At 43.0% G+C, this 19,191-nt stretch overlaps 1 protein-coding gene across 3 annotated transcripts in view; it reads left to right on the top strand.

Moving 5' to 3' along the window:
* TFE3 (transcription factor binding to IGHM enhancer 3) overlaps positions 1–19,191 on the top strand; it is a 101,876-nt gene that overhangs the window by 44,322 nt on the left and 38,363 nt on the right. For 2 of the 3 annotated variants that reach the window (XM_033923001.1, XM_033923002.1), the window contains exon 2: positions 10,227–10,340. In XM_033923001.1, the coding sequence (XP_033778892.1) occupies positions 10,227–10,340 (114 nt within the window). The remainder of the gene's footprint in view (positions 1–10,226; positions 10,341–19,191) is intronic. The other variant, XM_033923004.1, reaches the window with a different exon arrangement.

Raw genomic sequence — 19,191 nt, 5'->3', positions numbered from 1 at the left:
TTTATTTGATTCCTATTCAAGAGAATTACTTTATATATAGTCAATATAGGCACAGAGTTAAATTTTTTAACATTTTCTAATGGTGGTGTGCCTCGTGATTTTTTTCATGAAACAAGTGTGCCTTTGCCCAAAAAAGGTTGAAAAACACTGCCCTAAAGTAAAAGACTACACTTACTATTTCCAGATCAATCGATCTCGTTCCCACATAGACTTTTGGTTCGGAGATTTCATTATTCTTTGCAGATCCTTACCTGTACTTGGTAAGATCACGCCACCTTACAACTAGAGCTATCAATGGCATTGGAATTTAAAGGGTCTTGACGATGGCGATTGAATGGTGATATTTTATTAGACCCTGCCAATGTAGAACAGTTGGAGAAAGAACTGTTAGAATATGCAGCGACTGCAGGGAGTGATGGTGAAGATTAAAAATTGCATGAATTGTAATAGATTGAAATTAAGCATTCAGAAAACCAAGGTGACGTGTTTTCAGCGGAGACTTTGAGAATGCCTTACTTGTTACGATTGAGTTACTAGGTGCACCAGTTGCTATTTCCAAGGAGAGAAAATATCTACGGGGTGCTGGTCGATTCATGCCTGTCTTAGGGGCCGTGTGTGTACGTTACTTAAAAAAGTATTTTTTAAGCTGTGCGTGATGAACAATCTACGACCGTATCTATCCGATCAAATGTTCAAGACAATTTTGCAAACTATTTTGCTATCATGTCTTGACTATTGTAATTTGGTGTTATTGGGTATACCGGCATCTGCGCTATGTGCGTTGCAGGTGGCACAGAACGCAATTGTTTGTACTGTATTTAAATTGAGAAAATGTGATCACGTGACAGAATACTATATCTCACTGTATTGGTTGAGACTGGAATATAGGATCCACTATAAATTTTTGGTGATGGTGTACCTTTGTATACATAATCGGGCACCAAAATATCTAGTGGATCATATTCTACCATATGAACCACAATATACGTTGCATTCTGCAAACCATGCCGATTTATGTATCTCGACTGTGAAACAACTGAGGTTGAAAGTGTCTAGAGTCAGCATGTTTTCTTACATGGGTTCTCAATATATATGTCAACAGACAAGTTTAGGTAGTTTCAAAAAATTGTTAAAAAGACATCTCTTTTGTATGATGAAATAAAGGAGCTGAACCATTTTTTGATTTGTACGTAGGCGCTGGTCGCCTATTCTTTGAGAATTTATGCTGTTTGCTTTCATTATCATGTATGTGTTGAAATTTTTGTGATTCTTTTTTAAAGATGCCTACAATTGACTATACAATTGTCTATTCATTTCAAGTCCAGCAACTCTTGATTTCACCTCCCATTGTGCTTTCCTTTGCTGTCTCTTTTCTTTTTAATAAACATTGTAGTTCTCCCCCCTCTTTTCCTATTGTATCCTAATAGATTAACAAAAAACAAAAAAAAAACCCATGTAGTGTGTTAAGATGTTAGTCTTTGTGTACTTCTGTCAATGTTTTAATTACTATTGTACAACGCTTAGTATTTTGATAGGCGTTCAATCAAATAATAAAATAAACTTGAAACTTGAAACTTGTATGTGCCATGTTGCCTTGGGAAAGGCGGGATATAAATAAAGATAAAAAGATAGAGATACTGCTATAAATGATACAGGGGATCAACACCACTCTAGTCCACAGACTGCAGCTCATCTGGAACACAACTGTAAGACTAATTTTCAACTTAAAGAAATATAATTTGATCTCAGCCTTCATCAAACAAGTGCACTGGCTACCCATTCCTTCGCGAATAAACTTCAAAATATCATGCATCATACACTACATGCTCCATGGAAACTCATCTTCCCCCTTACCCAACTATTCTCAACGGCTTGATCTATCTCAAACTCACGGCTCGGGGGATCACATGCAGCCCGTCAGATACTATTTTGAGGCCCTCGGTATGTTTATCGTAATCACAAAAGTAAAATAAAACAGTTTCTTGATCATCTGTTTCTTTAGCTATAAATTACAATATTATTATTAAGACTTAGCCAAAAGGAAAGATTTATAAACTATAAAGAGTTTTACCTTGTGCAAAATTGTCATTTCTTTAATAAGACATTAACTATTTTTTTCTGAGGCCTTCCAAGTACCTACAAATCCAGAATGTGGCCCTGCAAAGGGTTTGAGTTTGAGACCACTCTAGGAGAATCCTTAACAGAATTCAACTAAATCTGCCAACCACAAAAAAGATCTCCATTACATGTGCATTTTCCATTCCATGCTAACCTTCCTGGATGTAAAAACTTGGAATGACCTCCCAGAAACAATCAGAATGGAAACTAGCTACACCTTATTCCGGAAGAAACTGAAAATTCTTCTCTTTCACAACTGAACCTATTTGCATCTTTCAATCTTTCCTCCCACAATTCAGCCAACATCCTTCAAGTCCTTTCTCTTTCCCTACCCATGACTCTGCGCTCCCTTCTCTCTGTAAGTCACCTAGAGCCTGCACAGGTACAAGCGACACACAAATGGAAGATTAGATTGAATTAAGTTTGTGGGAGGGGCACAAACTTGTTTTACATGGGAGAATAATCGTTTTTGCAGGCCCGTATCAATAAAACTAGGAAAGCTAGGGAGTGAGCTTTGCATGAACAAATTGATGTGCTAGAAAAGCAAGATAAGAGAGATCACTCTCCCACTAGAGAGAAACTATTAAATAATCTGATAATAGAACTCCAAAATCTTCAATTCTGTAGTAAAGACGTAGGATTCTGTACCATAGCTGTTCCTTCCCCCTAGTCATGAACTTTGCAGAAGAATGTCACTCAAAATTTCCAACTCCTTCTCTTTAGCACTAGAGAACAGCTGCTGCTTCAGTTTTTCCTTCTGCAAGTGAACTCAGAAGGTGTGATCTGATTTGTCTTTTTTTATTATTTTGGGGTATTTTTGCCATTGATTTTCAAATTTTCTGCATGGCTTTGGTGCGCGGAGGTCCCCTTCTTGGGCTTACTCTACCAGGGAAAGGACACAGTCCTGCATGGGTGGACTTCTGCTCCCAGGCCAATCTCACATGAGCACCTGTGCAGCCATCCTGCTTTGGTGTCCCTTAAGGAGCTTTGGGGTTTGTTTCCCTGGGAGCTGACTCGCCTGCTGATTTATCAGAGGCTTTAGCGCTGGCTGTGGTGCCCCTGTGAAAATGATATTTTTACACAAATTGCTATATTTATTTATGGCTATACCTCTTCCATTCCCTAGAAACTTTTTTCATAAAATTGAAAAGGAAAGTGTTCAGAAGATACATATGGAACAAATGCCTTCTTTGAGTTCACACCCAAGTGACATGTCATCCCCCAAAATTGGGAGGAATGTCTTTGCCTAGCTCTGTCTTATATAATCAAGCGCAAAGGGAAAATCTCCCCTACCCCCAAAAAATAAAGGGTGAGGGGGAGAGACAGCCCAAACAACACACTACCACAATGAGAAATATTTGTAGTGGAAGGAAAGCCCTCAGTCACACAGCTTGCAATGGGGACACACCCCTAATGCACCAGCTGCCATAAGCATACACCCAAACATCCCTGTGAAACATCCCTGGGCTACCTTCATATAAGTTTTTTTTTGTGATAAACTAATGCACAAACCAGTGTGCTAAAAGTGAAAAATAAATCAACAAAGTTTTTAAGGCTGTCTCTGCCCCTCATCCAAGGGTGGAGGAGCATCCAAAGTCAGCTAAGCAGGCACAAATCTGAGCTAAATGACTACTGGAGGTACTTAGCTTCTCTCTTCATCCAATATTTCCAGATGACTTTAAATCCGCCGATTTGAATCTTGGAGTTCAGCCATATAGTTTGTTAAGTTGATTTATTAATTGGAATAGATGTTAAATTATCCATACATTTTAATGTTTTCCATGTATCAACTAGTATTCTATTGTCCTTGTATAACCTGGTCATCTTAATACTTAACACATGACTCAATCTCAGTGGTGACATAAGTTGCCATTCCAGCCACAACCAATCTGGAAGATTTTCCATGAGCTCTGGGAGGATCCAGTACATACCTTGACGCATAATATAGGATTGATGATACCTATAAAAATTAGGAAAATTTACCCCACCCTCCGCAATTGGTTTTTTAGAGATACTAAGGCAATTCTCACTGCTTTGCCCAGCCAAATAAATTTAGTTAAAACACTTTACTTTCTTTTAAAATGACCCCGGAAAATAGATTGGCAACATACCCATTTGGTAACAGACTACAGGCAAAATCATCATTTTAATTGTTTGGATTCTCCCACCAAGACCGATGTAAAGGATTCCATTGCTCACACATTTTCATGACCTTTGTCAATGAAGATTTTTCATTAACCTTCATCATCTCTTCCAATGTTTTATGAATCCAAATACCTAAATATTTAATACAGAAAGGAGAATGAATCAAATAAACCTTTTTGACAATGAACATTTAACGGAAGGATCACTGATTTACTCCAATTTATTTTATAACCTGAAAATTTCCCAAATTTATCAATCAGATCCAATAAATGTGGAATGGTAGTTTCAGGATTTCTCAAATGAAGCAAAATATCATCAGTTTAAATGGAATATGGATAATAATTAGAAAAAATATTGTTTAAATTTTGACAAATAAACTTGCAGAATTTGCTAATTTTGTGTGCAGAATTTTGAATTTTTTTTGCACAGAATTCTACTAGGAGTAAACAAAGGGGTGAGAGGGAGAAATCTTGCATATGGTGGAGGGGAGGGAGACATGCATGGATAAGAGAGAGAGAGAGAAATGTTGGACATTGGGTGGAGGGCAGGGAGAGATGGTGTATAGGAAGAAAGAAATGTTGCACATGATAGTGGAGGGGAGGAAGGGAGAGATGCTGCATGGAAAAAAATAGGTTTGATCCAGAGCACAAGGCAGGGAAAGTGAGTGAGAGAGAGATTGTAGACAGTGAGAAAGAGACAGAAATGTTGGATATGGCAGTGGAAGGGGAAAGGTACAGAGATGAAAGATGAGTGGTGAACACGGAATAGGAAGAAAACATCAAATGGGCAGGAGATCTTGGCAAGTGAGTTAACAGAAGACAAACAGAGCCTGGGACAAACATGATTTGAATAATAAAATAACCAGACAACAAAAGGTAGAAAAAATAATTTTATTTTCTATTTTGTGATTACAGTATGTCAGATTTGAAATGTGTATCCTGCCAGAGCTGGTGTTAGCGAGCGTTAGCTAGGACTTAACAGAGAGAGGAAAAGTATTTTTTGTTTACACCACAGCACCGATGTGGGGTTGGAGAGGGAAAAGGGGGATGGGGTAGAGTAGGTGAAGAGGCTACAAAAATAAACCCACCAGGCTGTTTAAAAAATACCAAAACAAAACACACGCCTGATTGGGCAGGAAAAGTGAATTGAATCAAATCGAAAAATTTTCCCCTGAATCAGGCAGCACTACTGCATATTGGCAGAGTGATTAGCTCACTCACATAAGATAAAGGTGTGGCTGGAACAAAATTTGATGGGGGTCTATGCCACTTTGGGCTAATCCATGGCTACCTAGTTCATTAATTCTTGAGCATATAAAACAAACCTCAGAAGAAGGTCCCCTCAAGACCTAGTATGAAGGGTACCAGCAGTTCTTCCTGGATAGGAAGCATGCTTTACAAATTTCTGTTAGATATGCCCCTGGTGTTGCACCTGGAATGATTCACCATACTTTCTCTCAATAGGGAATCTAGGGACTTCAGCAGCGGGCGGGCAGAGAGGGATCCCTGGAAGCAGATTCAGCAGCGGGCAGGCAGGGAAGGATCGCCGGCAGCGGCGGCCAGGCCACGTCCGGTCCAAGGGTACGCGTATTGCGTGTTGAGAAACACTGATCTATAGCAAGCAACTTATTGGGCGGTATATAAGAAAATAAATTATTATTATTATTAGAAAATGGTCATAAAATGCCTTATCGTTGATATTATAAACATAGTAGATGACGGCAGATAGTGGTCCATCCAGTCTGCCCAACCTGATTTAATCTAACAATTTGTTAGGTTGTTTTTTTTCTTTGCTATTTCTGGGCAAGAATCCAGAGCTCTGCCCGGTACTGTTCTTAGGTTCCAACTACTGAAGTCTCCGTCAAAGCTCACTCCAGCCCATCTACGCCATCCCAGCCCATCCTCAACCACCTTTGAGATTGCTGAAAATGTTCAACCATGGAATTAGACACTGTTGGAGAAACTGGGGGACATGTTCCAGATATGGGGGGTCATACACAAAAGCCATTTTATGTTGGGCTAATACAAGGGTAAATCAAAAAGTAAAGGCAAAATACATTTAACGGCTTTAGTAGAAGTAGCTGTGAGCAATTGAACATATCACTTTTCCGCATAGTCCCCACGCAAGATGACGCATTTGTTGTATCGTTCAACTAGCTTCTGCATTCCTGCAGAAAAGTTTTTCAGCTGCTCCTGAAGCTGGGTGAGCACCGCTTCCTTTACTTCATCATACTTTATCTTTTGCTCTCCGGGTTGCAGTGATGCACCCATGTCTTGTCCAGAATACTCGAATCTTCTTCGTACCTTCTCAGGAACTGGGTTGCAACCTCCACACACTATTGTTTGTGCATCTCAGTAAGCTGTTTGGGAACCCAACATGTGCAGACGTTCCTGTATATCAAGCCATCATGCTTTATGGCAAATGCAGATCCATAGCTGATATCCAAATTTTTAGCCAACTGTTGGTCTTCTTTAATCAAGGCATCCGCCCTGTCAATGTGCTCTTGTGTTCACATTGTTGATGGGTGACCAGAACGACCGTCGGTTACATCTGCTCTTGATTCATGGTGCTAGGTCCATACTGAGTCAATATCCGACAGTGAATTTCCATAGGTTTCACTCCCTCTGCCCAAAGAAAGCACTTTACTGCACATTGTTCTTCGATAGTGGCTGCCATAAGACTAAAGGCCGAGTGCTGCACTGTGCTTGGATGAACTATCCAACAGGCAATGTACAAGTACATATGTTGCATTTCACTAGCTCTGTTCTGGTCAATGTTTAATTTAAGAAGAAACAAAAAACAATGTGGAGAAATGATGTTCCTGAGCTGGACTTTATTAATATTAAAATAATATTAAAACTTGGCAAACCACATAAAAACCTCTAGGACGTAGTCCGTTGAAAAGCTTTGGACAATGAACCCAACACGGTCCAAAGCTTTTCAGCAGACTGCGTCCTAGAGGTTTTTATGTGGTTTGCCAAGTTTTAACATTATTAATATTAAAATAAAGTCCATCTCAGGAACATCATTTCTCCACATTGTTTTTTGTTTCTTCTTGAATTTGCTGTGGAGATCACTGGATCAGTTCTCTTGTTTTCATTTTTGATTCGCCCTCGTATCTTGAAGATGGTTTGCCAAATTATGGGACACTAATATCCACTCGAAGCTGAACACTGTTTATTACATAGTAAACCATTTAATGTGAAGCCCACGTTACACAAATTAGCAACCAATATTTTTGTTGCAGCATGGATAGCACTAGTGGTAGTTTGGAAGCGGCAATATACTCCCTCAGTGGTGGTACTCCGCAAGCTGTACTATATGTTCTTAATATCAAAACTGACTGCACTGAGGAATCATATCATTCATTCTACCAGAATCTCCCCAACCCTGAGATGTCCTGTCTTGTCTAAATTAGATTGTAAGCTCTTTTGAGCAGGGACCGTCTATTGAATGTTACATGTACAGTGCTGCGTACGCCTTTCAGCACTTTAGAAATGATAGTAGTCATAGTAGGAATTATGATTTAGAGAATAAAACTGCCAAGGATAATTCCCTGGTCCTGTTACAGGCCTGCTGATGGGATACGACAGATTTTGCTATTTTAGCTCTTCCCTCCTCCCCTTACCTCTCTTTCTCTCTGTTCCCACACTAGGCTCTTTGCACATTTTCTGGGAAGCACTGCATGCATGTTTTGTTTTGTTTTGTTTTTATATGATGCACTGTTGTACTTTCACTGTGAACCTTTGTGTGACAGAGAGAGGTGAAGAGCTGAGATCGGAGAGCATTAGTTTGTGACATGCTTGTGACTCGGACTGTATGCAGAGAGTAGCTCCCATGTTCTGTGGGTAAATCTATTTTTGGTTCTGGGCCCCATACAGGTCACAGATTGATTCTCTCAGACCTCAGCTCTTCTCCCTTTCACACAAGGGTTTGCGGTGAAAACACAACAATGCATCATAAAAACCATATAAATAGTATTTCCCAGGAAAAGAGCAAAGAAATGGTATGGGAAGGGAAAAGGGAGGTGGTAGGAGGAGAGGGATAAAACAGCAAAATATGCAGTATCCCAGAAACAGGATGGAGCAGCACCAGCATCTGGAAACTGTCCTAGACAATTCACTTTTCTCACTCTTTTTACCATTTGTGGCCTGATTCATTCTGGCTTGACACCCATTCCTCATTTTTGTAATTGTATACAGTTTGGCCCTTTTAAGTCGCAAAGGAGATGAGCTAAAGGGTCATGGATTTTAAAAGAACTTATATGGCTTACAGCCTAGTATTTTAGAGGCATGCAGCCACCTCAGATGTGCATTTACCTGAAAGCATGAACACGAAAGCCTCCCAATTTCTGTGTGAATAATGTTAATTTTAGAGCTGTACCGAGAGCATATTTACTATTTGGCCAAATACAAATAATGGGCATTGAGCTTTCACATAACAAATAATAAAAGAAACAATGTGAAATCGGAGATCAAGTGTTTATTCCAGTAAGATTTAGCACAGTATTTATATTTGAATTTAAATCACTATTTGGACAAATACTATTTGGACAAAAGAAACCTCCAAGTCCGTTTGGGCCTAAGTCGCAAGTCACCCAAAGTCAGACATGGGTAAAGGTCCATTTTCAAAAAGTACTTCCAGCATATTTTTTTTTCCGAAAATCGTCTTAACTGTACGTCCAACCATCTAATCGTCCAGACCGCTAAGTCGTCCATCTTTATACCCCATTTTCGACCAAAAATTCGTCCAACTCAAAACGCCTAGAAAAAGACCTTTTGGGCATGGGAGGTGCCAGAAAAGTAAGGGACTGGACACCCAGACATGGTACCAGAGTAATGGGGTACCTTACGGGGCACTGCTGTAAACTTCACAAAACTTCAAAAAACTACACATCTCGCAACAGCTCCCTTATAGGTCATGGTGAACCCCCCAAAACACCCCCAGAATCTACTAGACCCACCTATCTACCACCTCAATAGCCCTTATGGCTGCAGCAGCCAGTTATATGGCAGTAGAAAAGGGTTATGGTTTTTTTGGGGAGGCTCACATTTTCACCAGAATGCAGTGATTAGAGTGGCTGCAGACACAAAGTACAGACCCCCCCACACTGCCCCAGTGATCACTGACCCTCCCCCCTAAAAATCGTAATAACAACTTTACATATCTGCCTCCAGGACATCAGCACCTGGCAGCCTGACATAGGATAGCCTAGTAGAGCTGCACAGAAGTGGCTTAAGTGATCTTTGGGGTGGGTTAGTGAACCATAAGAAAGGAGGACCCAGGCCCATAAGCCACTCTAATCACTGCATTCTGGTGAAAATGTGAGCCTCCCCAAAAAAACCATAACCCTTTTCTACTGCCATATAACTGGCTGCTGCAGCCATAAGGGTTCCGTCTACATGCAGTATGACTAAGTCTAGGACGGCCCATGTCCCACCCAAATCCCACCCTCGATGCTCCTCCTGACAATTCCCTTTTAGCTCTGGTCGTTTAGCAGCACTGTGAAGGCCTAGGTCATTTTTAAATACATCTAAAACCTGGTTTGATTATCGCCACTTGGATGACATGTCTTTTAGATCATCCAAGTGCCGATTTAGGCCGGTTTTTAGATGTTTTTCAGTTTCAATTATTAGCCCCATAATGTATTTGGGGATCTATTTAGGGCTGAATTGAATCTCATACGAATATTTAGTACAGCCCTAGTTAATATAATATCTAAGTCTAAGGAGATAAATTGACTCCCCCAACATTATACATGAGTTGACGGAGCAAGGATTAGACCTGAGGCACAAAGCCAGAGATTAAAACCAAGGGATTCCTGCTTGTATTCCGCAGCTGTTAAGTAACTTTGTGGAACTCCCTGGTAGGATCTTGGACTGGTTAATATTAGTATTTATGTACTTACTGTCTCTGATATCGATGTCCAAGTGTTGAATTCTCTCTATCTCTTTCTCTCTCAGTCTGAACTCTCTTCTCCCTGAGTCGGGCATTGTGGCTGACATTGAGGTGGAAAACATATTGGCACAGGCGAGTAACACATTCTACGAGCTAAAAAGCCAACCAATCAGTACCAGGTAAGCCGTTGCTCCACAGTTCTAGCCAATCAGTGCCAGGTAAGCCATTACTCCTTAGTCCTGGCGAGTTATTAATTAGTGGCAACCTGGGGGGCTAGAACTCAGGAAGAGGGAGAGTGAAACGTTAGTCAGAACCCTCTTGGCACAGCCTGGAGCAGTGGTTCCCAAACCCTGTCCTGGGTTTTCAAGATATCCCTAATGAATATGCATGAGAGATATTTGCATATAATGGAAGCGACAGGTATGCAAATCTCTCTCATGCATATTCATTAGGGATATCTTGAAAACCCGACTGGCTGGGGGTCCCCCAGGACAGGGTTTGGGAACCACTGGCCTGGAGGGAGCAATTTTGATAAGTCAGAACATTTTTAGGGATCCAGTAGAGGGGTGCAAGTGCAGTGAGCCATTCTTGGTTAGGGGCTGGAATAGGGTTACCAGATTTTCCAAATGGAAAATCCGGACCCATGGCCCTGCCCTCAGGCCCGCCCCATTCTGGCTGTCCTGTCCTGTCCCCAGGCCCGCCCCCTCAACCTGCACAAGCAACGAGTGATGTCGGACGGCATTCACTCATGTGCCTGTGTGATGCGTGTGACGTCACAGCATTGTATCCGTCCTTGTGCAAATGCCGTACTGATGTTGCTCGTTGCCAAAAGCTTTTCAAAACCCGAACGAAGTGCTGAGTTTTGAAATGCCGTCCGGATCCCCGAATATGTTCTCGGGGAAATCTGGACGTCTGGTAACCCTAGGCTGGAATATTTTCAATTAAAATTTTCTGGTGACTGAAATTATTGCACTTGTTCTTAGAAAGCTTGTTCAGTTTTTTGTTGTTGTTTTTGGCCTGAGGAGGAAGGGAGATGGAAGGAATGTGTGAAAGGAAGAAGCAGGAGATTTGGGAGGCTGAAAGTGTCAGAGAAAAAGAGGCAACTGCCTTTGGGACTTACCCAGCTCTCGCCATTTGACTAACTGGGCCAGCTGTACACTTACACATTCACCCGCCATCCATCCCTCTTCCTGAGCTCTCTTCCCAAATAGCGTAGGGCTACACTATCACTAGTGGTATAACCTATGATGTCCTAGGCTCAGTCTCTGTCCTTGTTTTCCCTCCTGCAGTACTCCTGGCATACCATAAATGTCCTTGAGCTGAGATAGCGGCAGGTGCAGTTCTCCAGGGTCAGCTCACTCCCACCTCTCTTCCATTGTGCAGTTTATCATTGATACTTTTAACTCTCCTCCCTCTCAGAGTTTACTGTTTTGAGTACCTCAAAGCTGCAACAAGAATACTTCCTTAGTTCAACTGCCCCAGCAGCACAATCTTGCATACCCACCCTGTCATGAGTAGGGGCAAGGGGGAGTAATAAAAGGGGATATAGCTTGACTCCCGTGTGATCTCTTCCTGCTAGCCAGTACCTTGTTAATCCCACTGGAGTGATGTTGCTTTTGAGAGCTGACCTAATACACCTGCCTAGATACTTTGGCAGCGGTGGAACTGATTTTCTGAGCTGGAAGCAACTGTTACAGCTAGATTAATCAACAAAAGAACGTCTGTTTTGCAGTGCCTTCCAAAGTCTTGACATTCTTGTATATTTTTCACATTCTGCTGTTTAGAAAAAATTTAGAATGTATTAAAGTGGGAGTCTTTATGCTTGCAACGTGAAAGAACAATTACAGAAATATTCAGAAAATAATTAATAATAAGAAACCCAAAAGTCTTTTAGTGCAATGAGTCTAGTGGTCTTGAATGCTAGGGTCTTGCATCTGAAACAACAAATTGCTTGCAGAAAACAGTCAATTATGTTTTCCAACTCCACCTCCTTCCCTGGGAGCTGCTTCTGCCCCCTCAGTTTGTTTTCCGCAAGCAAGTTGCTCAGAAGTGTTTTTGATCTGCTCTGTGGTTTTATTATTTTTGGGTATTTTTACTTGGTGATATTTGGAGGCTTCGTTCCTGGAGGTTCCCAGTTAAGGATGGGCTGGGATTGTTTAGATGAGCTTAAGTGAGCTTCGACGGAGAGACTCCAGTAGATGCACAATACCTGGCAGAGCTCTGGGTTTCTGGCCCAGAAATATCTAAGAAAAAGAACAATTTAAATTAAATCATTAAATTATAGAGTGTATGGATGGACCATTCAAGTCTTTATCTGCCATCATTTACTATGTTACTATGGTGGGACCTCTGTGTGGGAGATGACACAGACTTTACACAATGGAAGTCTGCTGCTAGCAAGATCACCTAGATAGCCAGCCTGCTGTTATTTTTTTAGAGCTCAGGAGCTGTCCCGTGTGTAGCTGTTCGCATCCCTGATTCAGTCGGGAGCTTGAACAGAGGCTGTGTGGGCTCCTTCCTGGCTCAGCCAGAACTAAGAGTGAGCCGGCTATGTGGTCCTCCCCTATTTTGCGGGGTGGTTTTCTGGGTGTTGAGGTTCAGTCCAACTGGTAGCAAAAAGACCAGGTTCGTCCAAAGAATCTGTGAAGCAGATTTCTTCTCCCTTCATTCCAGCTGAAATACTATGCTGAGGCAGGTAGGCACCACATGGCACAGTGAGTAAGGCCATTGACGCCTATGGGGAAAATCAGGGCTCTCTAAAAATTGATTTTGAGGGTTTCTGACCCCCCTCTTCCAAAATCAATTTCCCTGTGATTTATTTCCTTCAGGGAGGTCTTCACAAGCCATTTGTAGTGTAATTTTTCTGGCGGTGGCCATCTTGGATTTTAAATGATTTTTTTACTTTTGCTTCAATCTGCCTCAAAACTGGGATGTACTCCTCAGATCTTTTTATCCCTATATCATGGCAGATTTGCATTAGCTGGCTGGCCAAGGAGCATCCATGTCCTGCGTGCGACAGAGCGCATGGAGAAGGGGCCGGAGCCTCAAGTTCAGTCTCCAAGTCTTCCAGGACTGGGGATCTTCCAGGAACCTCCGAATCTGTATTGGCCAAGCGCAGTCATATGGGGGCCATGGCCAAGTGCAGTCATGTGGGGGTGTGGAGCCCAAGAGGATGAGCAGGGGGTCCCTGTCGGGGTCGGAGAGACCCCAGTACAAGGCTTCACACTGGATTTTGTGAGCCTTATGTGGAATTCTTATTTGAACTGCTGGTTGTCAAGTGAGTGCTTCTTCAGTACCTCGAAGTTACCAAGTTTTGCCTTTCGTATCATCTTTTTGTTTTTGCCAGTCATGCCAAGAAAAGGAGTCTAAAGTCTTGATTTCCAGATGGATTAAAATGGCCATTTCTACCATGTATGCAGGATGTGATAAACAACCACTGATCACACTGAATGCATACTCCACTAGAGGAGTTGCTGCCTCATAGGCGGAGACCCAGGATTATCTCCTGAGGAGGTTTGTAGAGCAGCTTTATGGACTACCCTTCATATCTTTACCAAGTTCTATAGGGTGGATGTAGCAGCTGGAAAGAAGCCGTTTTCAGGGTCTCCATCTTAAAGACAGGCACAGCGGGCTCACCCTAGACTCTGGGGACTGCTTTGGTATGTCCCTAGTATTCAGTACCACTAGATACATTGCACTAGAACAAACATTGGCAAACTATGGCCCACAGGCCGTATCTGGCCCGTTGACTGTTTTAATCCGGCCCGCTGAAAATTTCCTGCCGGTCCGTGCAGGGCTGGCAAGATCAGCGCGCTGAAATTTCCTGCCAGTCCGTACAGGGCTGGTGAGATCAGGGGGAGCCTCCAACAGTGGCTTTCTCCCCTCCACTCCCCTCCCAGCAGCTTTCGGTACTTGCCAGTGCAGTGATTCACTTAGGCAGCCTTGGGGCTTTTGCTGAGTTGCAGCCCGCCTCTGATGATGCAACTTCTTCTTTCCTCAGAGGTGGCGTGACCCATCAATGGACCCAAGGCTGCCTAAGTGAATTGCTGCTGCAGGCAATTACTGAGAGCTGCTGGGAGAGGAGCGGAGGAAAGGGGAGGAAGCCACTGTTGGAGGCTCGGAAGCTGCCCGATAAAGGGAGGGCTGCTATTGGACCTGGAGGGAGGGAGAAGGAGAGATGCTGCTGGGAGGGGAGAAGGGAAGAGAGTTACTGTTGGATAGGGGAGGAAGGGGTACTACTGGACAGAGGAGGAGGAAAAAAGGAAGGAAATAGCTGGCAGGGAGATTAGAGGAAGGTAAAGGGTCTGGGTGGAATGGAAAGATCAGATGAAAGAAAGGGGAGAGACAGGAATGAGAAAGTAGAGAGAGATTGCTGGGAAAGGGGTCAGCAGAGAAATAAGGAGAAAGGGACAAAGATGCTAGATCTGGTGTAGGAGAGATAAAAATGAAGGGAGCAGTGAAGCTGGAATGAACCATGTAAAAAGGAGAGAGGGGGCACAGGCTGGATGGAAACGGAAGAGGGGCATAGAAAGAAGACAAATACCATACGGAAGAGGGAGAGGGCAGACAGTGGATGGGAGAGGCAGATGCTGGATTGAAGAGACAGAGAGGGCAGACGCTGGAGAGGGTGAAAAGAAGATGAAAGCAGAAACCAGAGACAACAGTCTGCCCTTTTGGGGGGGGCTTTTTCTTTCTTTCTGCCTTAGCCCTTTCTCTTACCATCATCATTCTGCGGTACATCAGACCCGCCCCGGTCCCTTCCCACAATCACCCGGTCCCTCTGGCAAATTTAAGAACCCAGTTGTGGCCCACGAGTCAAAACATTTGCCCACCCCTGTACTAGAAAGAAAGATTAGGTTCTTACCTCGGTAATCTTTCTTGTAGATGTGTTAGTGGTCCTGAAGCCCTGCCCTGTGTATGAGCTTTGCCTGCCTTCTGCCTGAGAATCATTCTGGATTGGAAGAATTTTTTGTCTCTCAGGAAAAAAAAAAAGAAAGATGATGCAATTGGAAAACATGATTGGCAATTTTCTGCAAGTAACTTGATGGTTCTGGTACAAGACCCTAGCGTTCAGGACCATTAGAAAGAAGATTATCGAGGTAAGAACCTAATCTTTCTTTGCTTGTGTAAGGCTTCACACCCTTAGTCATAGAAATCCCAAATTAGCTCTGTTTATAAAAACTGTCTGAGCAAGGTACCTAATTAATTAAATAGAGCTGTCCTGAGTCCAATCACAGTAATTGAACTGATTCAGATACTCCAGAAGGAGGAATTGAGCTGTTTCTTTTGTGTGAAGTGAATCCTAAGCAAAAATCTAAACATGCTGAATACAGAGCTTCCAATGAATTCCAGGATAAAGTTATTCAAAGGGACAAAGTAGAGGAAAATTGTTGGAAAACTTAATGTGCTTGAATATCCGTAGGGGCACTGTCAGGTCCATCGTTTTAAAATGGAAACCGGCTCATTCATACCGTCCCTCCAAAACCAGACATTGTTTCAGTCAGGCCATTTGTCTAAGTAGTCGTTGCTTAAGAAAAAGTGTGAGGCCTAAGATAGCTTTAAAAGAACTGCAGAGGTCTCTGGCTCAGGCTGGGGAGAAATGCTGACTGTTACAACAGTTTCAAGATTATTCCACAGACACGGCCTGTGTGGGAGGATGGCAAAAAGGAAGCTACTCCTGAAGAAACGCCACATGATGTGCTGCAGAGTGTTTGCATTAAAAGCTAGGCCTGAGTGTAATAGCAAATGTATTGGAGATTTGGAGACTTCATGCCACAGATGATCCCCAGCCAACCTGAAGGAGCCTCAGCGATTCTAGAAGAAATTTGGTCAAAACCTGCCTCATTTCACTGTGCAAAGGTGGTAGACATTCTCGTAAATGATTTATTGCTGTTATTGCTCCGGAAGGTGCTTTCAACAAAGATGGAGGTGTGAGAGCTTAATGCAATTGAGATTTTTTTTGGTTTATTATTTTTTTACTTTCTGACTATTTCTGTAATTGTTTATTCACATTGGACGCGTAGAGTATGTTGTGTAGAACAGTAAAACAAAGTCCTACTTTAATGCATTCTGAATTGTACTCTTCAGATAGTAAATTTGCCCCTTCCTCTCTGAGCACACTACCCAAACCCTTGTCCACACTCTCATAACCTCACACTTAGATTACTGCAGGTATCCCACTGAACCGCCTCTCCCCCTTGCAATCGGTGCAAAAGCTCAGCTGCATGACTTATCTACTGCCAACCTTGCTACACTCACCTTACCCCCTCCTCAAATCACTTCACTGGCTCCCTATCCATCTCCATGTACAGTTCAAGCACCTATTACTAACCTATAAGGGAATAACTCTAAAAGAAATACACAGACTACAAATCTTACAAAATACGGCAATAAAAATAATTACTAAAAGGAAAAAATTCGACCATGTGACTCCCCTTCTGAAGGAAAATCATTGGTTACCTGTTAACCATAGAATCACATATAAAATAGCATTACTTTCACACAAAATTTTAACGAACAAAGCTCCTGCATTTTTTAGAAAGACTCTTAATCCCTTATACTCCTATAAAATCTTTAAGATCGGAAGAGAAATCACTCCTCCTCGTCCCCTCATTAACAGTCATCTATTCTAGGAGAGACACGATCTTTTCCATCACGGCCCCCCAAATCTGGAATTCACTCCCAACTAATATAAGGGAAGAAAAATGACTTGGCAAGTTCAAAAGTCTCCTGAAAAGCTGGCTTATTTTATATCCCCCAGGATACTCGTTAGAGTAATAGTAAGGTCGATAAGTGAAAATTGAGTGGGTAACCTTTCCCCCCCTCCTTTTGTTTCATTACCTTGCCTTTTTTGATTTGATTTACAAATTGCATTTAATCCTTTTTTTATTTTTCCTTTTTGTATTTGTCTGGTACACAGGTGTTTGAATTGTCTTGTTTGAGGAATGTGTTTTTTTTCTTTTTTTTACTCCAATTTTACTAGTACTTGTAAATCGCATTGAATTAAGATTTTGCGTTGAAATCAAAACTTCATGCTGCAGCCCCTCTGTATCTCTCCTTATATGCCTCTCCGAGAACGCCTTTCTTCAGATAAGCTGCTTTTATCTTTCTCCTTCTCCTTCCATGGCCAAGCCCAGACTTCACTCCTTTTATCTAGCTGCCCCCTATGCCTGGAATAAACTACCTGAGTTCGTCCGTCACTCCCCTTCCCTTATCTTGTTTAAAAGCAGACTGAAAACCCACCTTTTGATTTAGCCTTCAATCCATAACCCTACTCCCCGCTGCTCACCACCACCCTAGCCAGCAGATTAACCATCCCCCCTAACGATATCTCCACCCTGGCATCTTTTTTGTCTTTCTTCTCTGTTTAGATTGCAAGCTCTTTTGAGCAGGGTCTATCTTCTTTGTGACTCTGTACAGCGCTGAGTACGTCTGGTAGCGCTCTGAAAATAATTAAGAGTAGCAAAATGTGGAAAATGTAGAGGGTGAAAATTTTTACAAAAGAACAGTGCCTTATTTTGAGCTAGGTTAGTCAACAGAAAGGGTTCATAGACAACCCCGCGAAAGACAAAGGCGCGCGCCGACAACTGAGCGCAAGATGGAGGCGCGCGCCGAAGAAAATTACAGTTTTTAGGGGCTCCGACGGGGGGGGGTTTTGTTGAGGAGCCCCCACAGTTTACTTAATAGAGATCGCGCCGACGTTGTGGGGGGTTGTAACCCTCCACATTTTACTGTAAACTTAACTTTTTCCCTAAAAACAGGGAAAAAGTGAAGTTTTCAGTAAAATGTGGGGGGTTACAACCCCCCACAACGCCCCCACAACGCGGCGCAATCTCTATAAAGTAAAGTGGGGGGGTTCCCCCCATGCCCCCCCGTTGGAGCCCTAAAAACAGTAATTTTCTGTGGTGCGCGCCTCCGCGCTGCGCTCAATTGTCTGCGCGCGCCTTTATCCCGGCGCGCTTTTGACCTGACACCAACAGAAAGCACCTTTTTATTACAGCTGCACAACCATCTTGTTTAAAAGCGCCCAGGCTGTTGCTTTTCTTGGCTCTAGTTCTTTCTCTTTGTTTAGGGGTTTTTTTTTTTAAATTTTTGTTTCAGGAATGGAGAGGGAGCAGTCTGTATGAAATTTTAATGCAGCAAGCAGAAGATACCCAAGAATGGGCTGCAGTTGTTTTGCTTTTATTCTAGATGGGGTGGGGGAGGGCTCAGCTTGACCACAGTGTCAGAAGATTTTAGGACGGGTAAACAGGATCAGGCACAGAAGTGGGGAGGCCATTTCTTCCCCTCTCTTTGTTGAGATTCTGCTGTGTCATCCTCAGAAACAGGACAGAAGGCAGTGGCAAGAGACAGGCAGGTCTCGGGGTGCCGAAAGGCCAGGAAGGGAAGATAATGCATCTACTGGAAATAAAGCCTGTGGAACCTGTTGTAAATATAAAATGAACAGTGAAGGAAATGTGAAAGTCTTGTTGTATTTGTAAACAGTTCACTGAATCTTGTTACGCAAATAAAACCTGACATGTCCACTCATGTCTGTGCTCACATATTCACATTGACCTTCCCTTCTTTAGTTACCGTATTTTCACGCATATAACGCGCGCGTTATACACGATTTTTACAAACCGTGCATAACCTTGCGCGTTATACGCGTGAGTGCGTTGTACAAAATTTTTTTTACATAGTTCCCCCCCCCCCCCACGTCCTATTCACCCCCCCGCAGGACCGCTCACACCCCCACCCCGAAGAACCGCTCGCACGCACCCGCACCCCCCCCGAAGGACCGCTTGCACGCACTCCCACCCGCACCCCCAGCCTGAAGGACCGCTCGCACCCCCACAGCCTCCCGACCCCCCCCCCCATCATGTAGAAGCTCCTACCGGTGTCCTGCTGCTTCCTCTTGGCGGTCCCGGCCCTTCTGTGAGCCCTGCGCCTGCGCTGCTTCCTCTTCCAGCGGTCCCGCCCTTTCTCTGATGTCAAGCCCTCTTGCACCGCCGACTCCCCGACACGATTGGGGCAAGAGGGAGCTCAAGC

Source organism: Geotrypetes seraphini, chromosome 1, assembly GCF_902459505.1.
Source record: "Geotrypetes seraphini chromosome 1, aGeoSer1.1, whole genome shotgun sequence".
Taxonomy (NCBI): domain Eukaryota; kingdom Metazoa; phylum Chordata; class Amphibia; order Gymnophiona; family Dermophiidae; genus Geotrypetes; species Geotrypetes seraphini.
This window is presented reverse-complemented; position numbering and strand designations above follow the sequence as displayed.